This window comes from Falco naumanni, chromosome 4, assembly GCF_017639655.2.
Source record: "Falco naumanni isolate bFalNau1 chromosome 4, bFalNau1.pat, whole genome shotgun sequence".
Classification (NCBI taxonomy): domain Eukaryota; kingdom Metazoa; phylum Chordata; class Aves; order Falconiformes; family Falconidae; genus Falco; species Falco naumanni.
In genome coordinates this window covers 11,670,535-11,683,008 of record NC_054057.1, presented here as the reverse complement: position 1 = coordinate 11,683,008, position 12,474 = coordinate 11,670,535, and the positions used below count along the sequence as shown (strand labels likewise).

The 12,474-nt window shown below is 39.6% G+C and overlaps 1 protein-coding gene across 1 annotated transcript in view; it reads right to left on the bottom strand.

Annotated features, from left to right (window-relative positions):
* Window positions 1-6,136: 6,136 nt before the first annotated feature.
* HIBADH (3-hydroxyisobutyrate dehydrogenase) overlaps window positions 6,137-12,474 on the bottom strand; it is an 84,751-nt gene continuing 78,413 nt past the window's right edge. Inside the window, exons 7-8 of the mRNA XM_040591567.1 lie at window positions 12,311-12,467; window positions 6,137-7,125 (exon numbers count right to left, since the gene is read on the bottom strand). Of these exons, the coding sequence (XP_040447501.1) occupies window positions 6,967-7,125; window positions 12,311-12,467 (316 nt within the window). The 3' untranslated portion in view covers window positions 6,137-6,966. The remainder of the gene's footprint in view (window positions 7,126-12,310; window positions 12,468-12,474) is intronic.

The window sequence follows — 12,474 nt, the reverse complement described above, 5'->3', positions numbered from 1 at the left end:
CATTCATTATGTGCTTTCTGGCACTACTGGGAGCACACGGAAAGCAAGTAAGACCTAACATCTTATTTTCAGGCACACTGAAGGCCTACAGTCAGCTCGGGCACAGCACTGGAAAAAGGAATTTTTGGGAGGAAGCACAGAAGTAGATTCCAGGCAGCCAGGGCCAAGGCAGACAAAGCTGCCAAAACTAGAGCCACAAGCAGCCCCAGGGAGAGTTTGGAGAGGCTGGTGTGATATTTATTGCTCAGACGGCAGAGCTGGGTGGTGTGATGCGGGACAGGAACTGCATTCTGCTGGCTGTGACTTTAGTGGTGGTGTCTAGTGATGTCTGCGGACTCGATGTCTCCATCTTTATCATGCTGCCAGAGGAAGCAGATTGCAGTTCCCTTATCTATTTTACAAGGAACCACCTTCCCCTGATAGACCTAGCAGGTCACATAGCACAAGATGCTGCTTACTCTTTTATTAATCACAGACTCTGTTTGCACCCACATAAGCTAACACAGTTATCTACACAGGGACAAGCAGAGGAAAAAAAGTCAGAGCAATAGAAGGTGAGTACAGCATCCAGTGGCTTTCAAGTGAGAGTAACATGTTGGCATCAGGTCCTGTGACCTACCTTAGCAGTGTTTTTCCTCTCCTCCTGATAGGGACCAGAAATCAGCTATTTCTAAGCTTAAATGGCAAATGTAGCTCTAACACAGTCAAATGCAGGAGAAAAATAACCAGCTCACACACTGTGGGCTCCTGGTGCCACGCAATACGTAGGTTCAAACAAGGCAGAGCTTGTATGACAACCTTGTACGTAGAAATGGAGAGGAATCCAAGCATATCTTAAATCCCTGTGTCTGAAGCTCCAGCTTCTATCACCAGTGAGTGGCTGAAGTTAGTCTTTTTTGCGGACTGCAGACTGACAGCAATTACACACCACCAAGGGGACTTGTCCTAAGCATTGTACAAACAGAGGAAGAAACAACAGGGCACAGGCTGCCAAGAAGATGCTGTAAAACAGATAACATTTACAACACCCAATGCATTAGCCTCCTAAATATTTGTCACAGAAAGCTTCCAAGCTTTATAGTCACGGAATAACATGACTGGAAAGCAAAAATGGCTTACTATTGCTAGCCACAAACCAGCCAGTTTAGGTACTGGAAACAGCGTGTCTACACAGCACTGCTGCCCCAGTATTTACCCAGTGTCCCAGCAAAGCCTCTGGGACTAGAGAGCTGCAGATATGCAAACAAGCTGGCTTACAGCTGGGTCAGGTATGCCTGCAACCAGCGATCACAGCCCAGTTAACGCTGTTAAATCATTTGGAAGAAAGCACTCAGGACAAAGTAGGCAGCTCTGAGATTTTTAAAAAGTATTTCTTAAAATATTTACTTCCCACATCACTTGCTTCCCTACAGCTGTTGGTTCTCTAAGTTGCCCGCATAAATCCAAGCTAGTTTTGTCATGCGTCTCAAACTGGAAGGCAGACAGCAGCAACACTTGATTCTGGCCAAATAAAGTTTATATCTGACCACATTTGAAGTCTATTACTTTTGTTTTACTTGTCTGGTTTCTCCTTTGAATTTCAACAAGACAAAATACAATTTCTTTTCTAAAAATACTGTAAGGACTGAAATGTATTGTACCAGTATTTGCATTTCTTTCCAGGGTAGCTGCATTTCAGGTACCTGCAAACTTACCTTTTAACAGTTGCATTTCAGTTGTTTTTGTCCAGTGTTCCAAGTCTTTTTGAAAACGGTGAACTTCATAAAACATATGTTAGCACATTTATTATCTCCGTAGATAGCATTTACTTTAACAAACAGAACCCTGTCACCACTAATGGAGCTCAGTAAAACTAAATGAAGAAACAGTCTGAGTTATCTCTGACCTCAAATGAAAATCCAGACCTCATTTCAGGGTCAAGGTCAAAAGGAAGAGTTGGGTGTAAATGCAAAAAGAGCCAGACGGCTTTTAATTATACAGTAGTTATTATGAGACATGCAGTACTTCAGAAAGGTTTATCCACCTGTTTCAATTTACCCCAAGTGCTCACAATCCATAATGAATGTCAAAACCAAAAAAAAATATCACTGCCATATGGATGCCTAGGTCCATGTCATACATCTACTGAACACAGCAACCATAAAAATACTCATTCTCTGTCCACCTAAGAAAACTTTGTAACTGTTGCTATTATTCTTATTGGGGAAAAAAATAATGTGTAACTGTATCAGCAGGCAGGATGGGTTCTGATGAATCACATATAGAAAGCAACAAATCTTAAAAATAACAGTAGCCTTTAAAGACCATACATCTATTATGCTGTCGCACAGAATGCTAAAGACATCCTTGCTACTGAAAGCTCGAGCTTTTCAAAGGCACTGTTCATTCTAGTTCATAGACATTGAACTGAACTTCTCCCACTATTGAAATATGATTTTTCAATTTTGCAAGGCTTGCAGTAAGTGCTAAGAACTTGCTACTGAAGTCAATAAAAAGGCTTCCCCTCTGCAAGTCCCCTAAACTCAAAGAGGGTCTTAGCAAACCTTAAGTCTAACATACTGCGGAGAACCCTAGCTCCACATCTTGTGTAAGTGCATCAAGAAAACGCAACAGAGGTTTCTAAACTGCTTCAAAGTTTCCACAACTTATTAGCCAGCCTTGTGAAGACAGGCAATATTCTCAACTTTTCTTGAGAAAAGCAGAAATACATCTATTTTTATATGAAGGAAGAGAAGATGATGATGATGATGATGTAAAGACAAATTGAAAGCAACAGGTATCACTACTGATCAAGTTAGTACCTTCAGAATTGTGCCTGGATAGATTTGGTCTTACAAATCAAGCTGGTGGACTGAAAACATAGAAAAACATCTATTGCGTAAGTACAGTAGCCCTTGCGTGATGGTAGCCATTCTCCACTAGCTCCAGGGGTGGCCCCAGTCTTTCTGTTCCATAAACTGTTTAATAAAAACCTGTGGCAAAGACCTGTAAGATTTAAGCAGCTGAAGAGATGGGTAGCTCTGTTCTCAGTGCTGTGGTTTAACCCCAGCTGGCAAGTAAGTATCACACAGCCCCTTGCTTACTCCCCTCTCACCCAGTGGGACAAAGAGGAGAATCAGGGAAAAAAGGCAAAACCTGTGGGTCGAGATAAGAGCAGTTTAATAACTGAAGTAAAATATACTACTGCTACTACTAATTGCAATGAAAAGGTCCATAACAGAGAAAGAGAGAGGAACAAAACTCAAGAAAAACAAACGATGCCCAATTATTCTCAAACTACATCCAAAACACAGCACTGTACCAGCTACTAGGAAAAAATTAACTCTATCCCAGCCAAAACCAGGACACTCAGGCAGGCAAGGACAGCAGCTGCTCTGTCCCCCATAGCATCTCTCTCATCCACTGTGGGACAAGGCTGGGATGGAGATCGGCAATACCAACTGCAGCGGCTTGTGCTGGCTCCTTCCTCTCACAGCCACCACTCCAGCTTATCGTATTCCTGATGCCAGTAACGTGGCACAAACCCTGCCAGAGGGATGTGCTCGAGCAACGCTAGAGCTGCCTCTCGGCCACAGCTGCACTGGAATCACATGGGCGCTCAACACACTCTGTGAAATCTTGGCAGTATTGTACTTAATGGCAGAATTCCCATTGATTAAAGCAGAGCCAGAATACCACGTATAGTACTTGTACTTGGTCAGAATACCTCCTCTTCCTCCTGAGGCTTGTAAGAACCATAAATAAAGTTAAAGCAATATAGTACTCAGCAGTTTTAATAGAAGGCCTCCTCTGTTAAACGACCACCAAAAATAGTTGCTTAAGACAGGTTATACTGAATCATAAATGAGAGAAGGCTGCTTAAGATTTTTTTTTAAAACCATCACTACTTTTATTGGTTGTCAATGTTTTCCTGTTAGTCAATAAATGTATTTGATATAGGTGAGTTTCCAAAGTAAGCATGATGGGAGGGCTAGTTTAACATTCTAACTAATTTAAAAAGAGGTTACCTCAAGTTTCCCTTTGGGACATTCGCAAAATATGCAGTTAATTTGTTGCACCTAATTTGTGTGTATGTACTGGGAGGTAATTAGTGTAGAAATTAAACCAATTTTACAATCTTTCTGTTCAGCTCAACAAATTAGTTTTCAACACCTGTTTCTGGCAGTGACAATAGTTTTAGTACTTGCCTGATTTCCATAGACCAGAAATATACACCAAGTAAAAGATACATTAAATACATCTGCACATGCAGAATGGCCATAGCTAGTATGAATACTACCACCATCATACGTATCCAGTCACACAGTATTTGCTTACAGAATTAGGAAAAAAAAAAGTGTATTCTAATATAAACTGTGTTACTAGCTTCAGGTATTGGACATCATTAAACATTTCAAGGCACTTTCCATAATAAGACATGTTTAAAAAGTTGTTTCTAACTTTGCCAAACTAACTGGTTGTTTTAAAACTTTACATGCTGGATGTCTGCCCTGAAGCTGGTTTGTGTGTGGGGTTTTTTTTTTAGTTTTTTTTTTTTTTTTTAATTTCAGCCAAAATCCTCCTCCAAGAAGGAGACCACAGAGCATTGTGTTGGTTTGCCAAAACAGCATTCTGGCAGCCTTTCCTCCAACTTGAGCGCCCCATGCTTTGAAGTAGGAATTTAAAATTTGATCAGAGGTCGTGGGGGAGGAGAAATCAACTCCAGGAAGCCTAAGCTACAAGCCTTTGTGAGAAACACAAAAATAACAATGAAGTTTCCACACGCTTAAGGGAGACTTTATGATTTCAGAAGCTACAAGCTTCAAAGAGTGTGTCTTGCTGAGCAGAGTCTCTTCCCTCATGTGTCCCAACATTTATGTGTGCATATAATGTCTTCAGGAAAAAAAAGATTATGCTTCCTGCAAGCCCAAGGTTACAGGTAAACCAGAGTTACCAGTAAACCGAGGGTTACCAGCAAACACATTCAGAGAAAACCCTGCTACAGGCTGGGGTGGACAGTAGAAGAAAGCGTCTCTCAGCAGTCCTGCTGATGCCAGCCAGGTCTCCAAGTCAAGTATACAGGAGACAAACTTAACCAGGACTCTCCTACAACTCCTTACCTCATTCGTTGTAAAACTTCCAAATGAACACGGATCCTACTGGCAAAAACATCCTTCACTACTTGACCCCAAATTCATTATGAGACTAGATCCATCCTGTGTCTGTGAGGCAGGAATCACAGAATCACAGGTTGGTCAGGGTTGGAAGGCACCTCTGGAGATCACCTGGTCCAACCCCCTGCCAAAGCAGGTTCACCTAGAGCAGGAATTCCATAGGAAAAGATGTTGTAGCATGTGATCTTGTTATTAAAGCTTGAACCATGCATCTGCAACTATGGTTCCATGTTTCTCTGTCTTCCAGCACTTCAGGGGTTGATTTTGCAATTCTAATAGATTTTACTGTAGGTAGTTTTGTATCTGATTTCTGAATGAATGCAATCTTGTAGAAACAGTAGTTTTATCAAAGGAGAGACAAAACAATTTTTTAAAAGTTAGATTGTTTCCAGCAGTCCTATATTCATGTATAACATTCATGAGCCCCAAACCCCTGAATTACCAAGAATGTCAAACAGTTTTCAAAGAAAACTGAAAGAACAGATCAACCAGTACTGTTTAATGACTTTTGTATGATGTTACTAATGTCTTAAAATATATTGTCCAAGTTCTCAGAAGGTTATTCACAGACTTCAGCTAATTCAAGCACATGATTTTGTTACTCAAATGTGCATATATAACAGGATCCATCATACAACCAAAATAGGAATGTAAACGCGTAATTGACCATGAAGCCTAGAGCCTGCAATTAAGTCTGAATGTGAGTAGTTCTAGCGAAATCAACATGAGTATTTATATTCATAAAGCCAAGTGTGTACCTGTACTTCTGCAGACCAAGGAGATGGTCAATGGTTACAGTAATACATATGTAAATATATTACCATCTGCATTTCAGAGAGCTCTTGACAAGCTTGGTTTTGCAAGACAACCTGTAGAAAACCAAGCAAATTAAAATATAAGACAAATTAGTATAAGCTTTAGGTTAAATGTGTGTGTTAAACGTGTTTGCACCAAAACAAAAAGCAGTAATCATACAGCAAATATTTACCAGCATAGATTTTTATTTCTTTTCAAAATAATGGGGTTTGTTTAGATTTAAAATACTTTAGTAATTACCTAAAACAAATGTACAGTTTGTTAGAACTTCTGGTAAGTGCTGTTCTTGAGTTTTGAAAATGTGTGACAGAATACAAGAAAATACAAAATTGAGTTAGCAAAATACAATAATGGAGCTTTACAAGAGGGACACACATTCTATGTTATTTTAACTAAGTCTATCAGGTAAACATGCTGTAACAGCTCTCCACATAGAAATGCCTGCCTATAAACTTAATCTGCAACCTGAATCCCAGGAAAAATTCACTACTGAACCAATTCAAGGCTAGTAGGTCAAAGGAAAAAAATAATTAATTTCAAGCTGTGTTTCTTCATTGAATAAATTTTCCCTTTTTCCATAAAGTATTCTTTTTTCATTTTAATAGATTGCTATATATCATAAAATCACTATACAACATTGTCTTACTATTGAAAATTCACCTAAGTTTGTAGCCATAATGTAAGTTACTTTATATGCAAACAGTTAAGTGTTTCATAAAAAAAATATTTATTTATTGCATCTAGTCAAAAAAAAAACTTTGATGGCTCTTAAAATAAATCACTGTGTGGCTAATTGCCAAACAACCCCTTCCTTCCTCTGGCTTGCTTTTTCAAGAACTATGAAAAAACCCTGGAGCTCTTTCTGATCTAGACAACCAAAGATTAGTCTGTATGGGATCAGGATGCACAGTACTTGATTAAACCCACATACTTCTCAAATGAACTATAAGGATAAAAAAAATGTGGTTTGTTATTGTGCCCATTTCCAAAGGACAGCTCACAAGGTTTCCTCCTCACGTAAAAACTGGAACACAGCTGAGAAGTCTTTCAGGGCATAGCCTTTTGCACACATCATTCTGTAGATCTGATGTGCCTGGGATCCCAAAGGAACTGGTGTCTTTGTGTTGGTGGCAGAAATCTGGGCCAAGCCAAGATCCTGTGGGGAGGGAGAAGAGGGAGGAAGAGGGCAGACAGGAAGAAAGGAAGGAAAGAAAAAGAAAAAGTCAGGGGAGAAACAATAAGGATATAAATACCCATGTACATATTATAGGTTATTTGGCTTCCATTGTGAAGATAACTCTACTAACAACAAACACAATATTTCAGCCTCAAAATTTCAGTCTTAGGAGAAGGGAGTCTTGTTTAGTTTTTCATTTTTAGAACAGTAACTCAATGTTATTCAACAGAAAAACACCAAACTTTGAAAGGCAGGCAACTGCCTTCAGGACAAGAGGAACTGTAAGATTCTAGATCGCTATATAACCTGGTAGCAAGACTCAGACTTTTTCCCCACTTTGTTATGTCATTTCCAAAAATAAAATTGCCCTGGCTATTCACTTAAGCATTTCACATAGGTTCTGATGGCATCATTTTCTTGTTCGGGCAAAAGGACTTCTTTCTTTCTAAAAACAGGTTAAAAATCAAGCAGGAGGAATTTGAATAACAACAAAATTGAAGCCAATCAGCATGCATACATTTACTGTAACGTGACCAGTTAATATAAAAATTTGTGAATATGAATGGTTTGCAGCCTAACTGGAAAGATGTATTTAAGGGTTCCTTAGGGACTGTCCTGGGTCTCCTACAACTCAAAGTTTTCTCTAATGACTGAAGATAAAGGGATACAGAGAATAATTCTACTGCATTTTTAAAACACTAAATTTGGGGCAAAAAAAGGAGAGGAGGTTGCAAAAAGGATGAATTTGAAATCTGTTCTGCAAGAGTCATTGGTCAAATACAGCTATAATCTGAAATAAATAGGACGAAACTCAAAGGCAAGTACCAGGTGATAACCATAGTTAGCTACAAATAGTCAGCTGCGTGTGTGCTGAACAGAAATGGCAAGCTAGGCTGGAGGATGTCTTGAATTCTAAGCTGAATCAGACATGAAACCAGCCAAAGAAGGAAAAGCTAACAAGGGCCTGGATGTATAAACAAAGCTCTTGTCTAAGTATGAAAGTAATGCCTGCACTCAAGGTTGCCTTTATAAGGTCTTGCTAATGAAATAAATGTTGTGGTCTACATTTCAAGAAAGTTGCAAAAGAACCTCTCAAGTGTTACTAGAAAGTGCCTGGATTTTCTGTCCATCCAAGACTATGGTGGTTTATTAAATTTGCTGTGGTTTTATTTAAAAAAAAAATAAAAAATCTTTGATACAGAAGAACTGAGAGACTGTAGTACTGCTGAGAGCACCTTTGGCTTCTCAGGGATGACTTACAAGACAGGTCTTTACTTTGTGTGTCTGGATTTGAATTAGCACAAGGAAATTCAAGATCTTACTCTACTCCCTAAATGTCACTTTGATCTGTAAATCGGCTCTATAAAGGTCATTCTGATACAAATCAGAATTATAGTTACTCTTCCTATTACCCTCAAATGACTTCAAGATCTAGCAAAATGGGAAAAACATACGTATCAGATGTCACACGATCCAAAATATTCTTCACCTGCATCAGAGCAGATCATTCCTTCTTGTCTAGCAATTCTGTTGAAAGACTGATGACCTGACAAATCTAGAAAGTTATCTTAGCCTCACATGCAAGAAGATATTCCATAATGTATTCCTAGCCTCTTCTAAATCCTCTTTGTGAAATCTGTTGCCATATTATCTATTTTATTAAACTCCAAACTAGTGAAGGTGCTTGGTTTTGGTAGAGGTGATGATGATTTATTTCTCTCTGAAGGGGCATTCACAGAAGCAATCCCTGAAAATTCTGAACAGACTGCTAGCACAAATACAATTTCATAAAGCACACCACTTTAGTAATGAAACTCTGACTCCAAGATGGCTGAAACATCAGAAAATATCTCAATAATTAAATGGACAAGGACTCCTGACTCTGAAGTGCAGGAAGGTTGTTTTGGTTATTTAAATACCATTCTACAAATTACAGCTTTGAAGGAAACAAAAATAATACGAAAAGTAAGTAAAGTTTATCTTTAGCTTCAAGTTGTAAAGTATTTTGCATCTTTTCTCTTGAGGTTGGAGATTCCTAAAGTGAAAATAGTACAAAACAGCTCTGAAAGAAATCTGCCCTTTGCTGACCTTTTTGGAAAAGTGAAAATCAGAGCATAGTTTATGGCTCCTTTCATACTCTTTGGAACTGACAACATCTTCCAGATGTATCACTGTACTGAGTATTCTGACCACTTTTTCTCAGCTTGGAATAGGGAAACAGATTCTTTTTCAGAATATGCTTCCAATGCTCACTTTGAAAATATGTTTCCTCACATTTATTTTGCATATGACATAAATGAAACTGCCATTTGGAATAAAGCTCAAAGGCTGTCTCAACATGACTCGAGAATATTATGATACAAATTGAGCTCTTCTCGGGATTCAAAGATGACATTTAATTAGCCACTGTGTTGTGAGTGAAAGATAGAACTTCTGGCCTGCAATGCCTCGAACACAAAGATGGCGAGGGGAAGTAAACTAGATCTTTTAAATGCAAAATCTTTAGAGCAGATTTCTCATGAAGCTGACTAAAGTCTATGTTTCGATATCAGATTTCAAGACTGAAGAGATTTTCAGAGGTGTCTGACAAACTTTTCTGTCCCAGACACTTAAAATAAGGAACACCTGGCTTTGTTTGACAGATCCACTGCTGAAAAAATATTTTTAAGAAAGCCTTTGACTTCTACCATATCTGATAAGTGAGCAGTAACTTGAAGTTTGGTAACTGTGTTTAGTGACTGTGAGTCACTCTTAGATATTTTCATGGTGGAGTATTTTCTTCTCAACCTCCAGGTTGTTCCTACCTCTTTCTCCTTTGCATATAGCTTTTCTTTTTTAAGTGGCAAAAGCATGCTCTGTATTTCCTAGAAAAAAAAGTCCCCGTCTCAAAACAATTCACAAACTGCATGGTATGTCACGTACCAAATGAAATGGACAGTAGCAAGTCTTTCCACAAACTAAGGAGCAGTGTCTTAAAAGAGGTCACCACTGCAACAAATAATACCCTGAACGTGATCAGCTGTCTTGGCTACTTACTCATTCAGGTAATCTTCTGTCTATATAGAATAACATAGCATTGTGCAAGAGGCATGAGAGAAATGCAGTGCTTTTCCTTCTTACTGAGGATTCCAGCCTAAAGAAGGCACTCTTCAGGACCGGCTGGAAGGCATAATCAGAAGAGGCGAACAGCAATTGCAAACCTCTCTGAGGACCTCTCCTCTCAGTTATCACTGATGCTTTATAACCAGAAGATGGCAGTTTCAACAGGCACAAGCCAGGCTGCTGTTAGTCTAATGAAAGGAAGATCTTTCAAGGCTGCGTCCAGAGGAGATGAAGATCCCTCTTAAAAGCAGACCAAAAGAAAAAACTCTTTACAAAGAACTTTAAAACGGAGGGAAGGAAATATACTATGAGGTTATTCTGGGTAAGAGTAAGAGTTATGAATCATGAGAACAGAGATTGCAGTGTTACACAGGGCACAACAGGCAGAACAGATTCTGGAAACGGCAGGAGCTTTGAGGCAGGGCCAAGATCAGGTTGCTTACCGCTACTCAATAGCCCAGCAAACTCCAAACAATAACCTAACACATTTTATAAATCAGTTATCTAAATAACACTTTATTGTCCCCTGTGTTCAATGCTGCACACATGACGTAAAAACTGCTGCTTTCCCAGCATGTTTAAACACATCCTCAAAGAAATGAAAGCTCCTGGTTGTTGGTCTATAAATGTAAAATGTAGTAGGCTGACCACTGAGGGCTTTTGAGACATGCAGCATTAGCAAAATCTTTTGGTGTTATCACATGCAAAAATACTCTGGCCCACTCTGGACAGAATTTGGCTAATTCCACTGAATGTGCAAATGCACCAATTGACATAAGTCAACTGCAAAATGACAGGAACAGTATCAGTAGGCAGGTATTACATACAGGAACTCCAGCACTGTGGAGATTTGCGTGAGTTTGATCACCAGCTCTGAGAACGTTGTTTTAGTTTTAACTGCTTAATTTCCATTGTACATGGAAGAGCGGAAAATGGCCAGATGCCTAATGAGTTGGGAGTGCTCATAAACTGGTATGCCTAAAATCTGTCCTGTATGAACTCAGGTGCCTCCCTCAGGACAGTATCCCTATGAAACTAACACTCAGTGCGAAATTATTTCCTGCATTTACATGCTTCGATGAAGGATCTCTTTCAGGGCTGGTTTTATAATTTACCTTAGGCAAGCATTGTGCTAAATGCAGAAGTAGTTCAAGAGTCACAGTTCTACAGCTCTTTCTTCTAACTGTGTCCTCATCAGTGGGATGCAGAGCCCTGACCTCCTTGCCTACTTTCCTCTGGCCTCTAAGAGTTTTGCTTTCATGACAACAGGGTGACTCAGGACAATGCTTTTCCTAGAACAGCCAAGAGCACAGCAGTAAGTGCACTCTCCTGGGATGGGATAGCTGTAGGTTACAACTTCTGAGTGCTGAGAAGGACCTAAACCCCAGATCTCCTACATCATGGACAAGTAATTTAGATTACTAGGTTATTACTCATAAGAAGCACTACTTCTGCTACCAACAAAGATGATTCAGGAGAGCTCACAGGTGCAGATACCTGCAGAAAATAAGTCTGCAGTGGTGTGGGTTGTAACTTGTCTGCTTTCTGCATTCCAAATGGCCTTAGGCAGAAAGACAAGCACATAAGCAGCTGGTGTAGCAAGGAAGGGGATGCTAGAGGGCACGTCTGGAAGAGATTGGGCCCAAAATCTTAGATGTTTATGCCACTATTTGCACCTAATTAGGTCACCTGGATTTCCCCAAATTGCTTGAGTTTAGGCTCCTAGATTTTAGAGCAGTTATGCAAGAGGTACCTAAATGGCTTGCTGAATGCTTGCCATACACAGAAGTCCATAAGGACTCCTGGATTAAGACAGAACTCCAAAAGACAGTGCCTATAATCTCACTGAGTGGCTCAGCAGTAATAGTGGCTGGAAAGAGGCTGGCGGCTATGGAAAATCTCCCCACACAACTCAGTAATTCAAGGCTACAGTAAGAGATCGGGTTCCCCTCTGTTCATGCACACATATTTCCCTGTAAACATAATTTTTCACTGAGAAGAGAATTTGCTAGAAGCCCAGAAAGAAGCAACTGTACATACTTTACATGCAAGTGTTATGTACCTTAGCCATAAGCGTTGTTCCAAAGCCACCTTGATAATTATTAGCAGATGGTACTCCTTCCATCACTCCAGGAACAGGGTTGTATGTGTCACTTGACCAACAGCGACCTGAGCTCATATTTAGGATTTTGGCCAGCAGCTTTGGGTCAAGGCCTAATCTGTCAA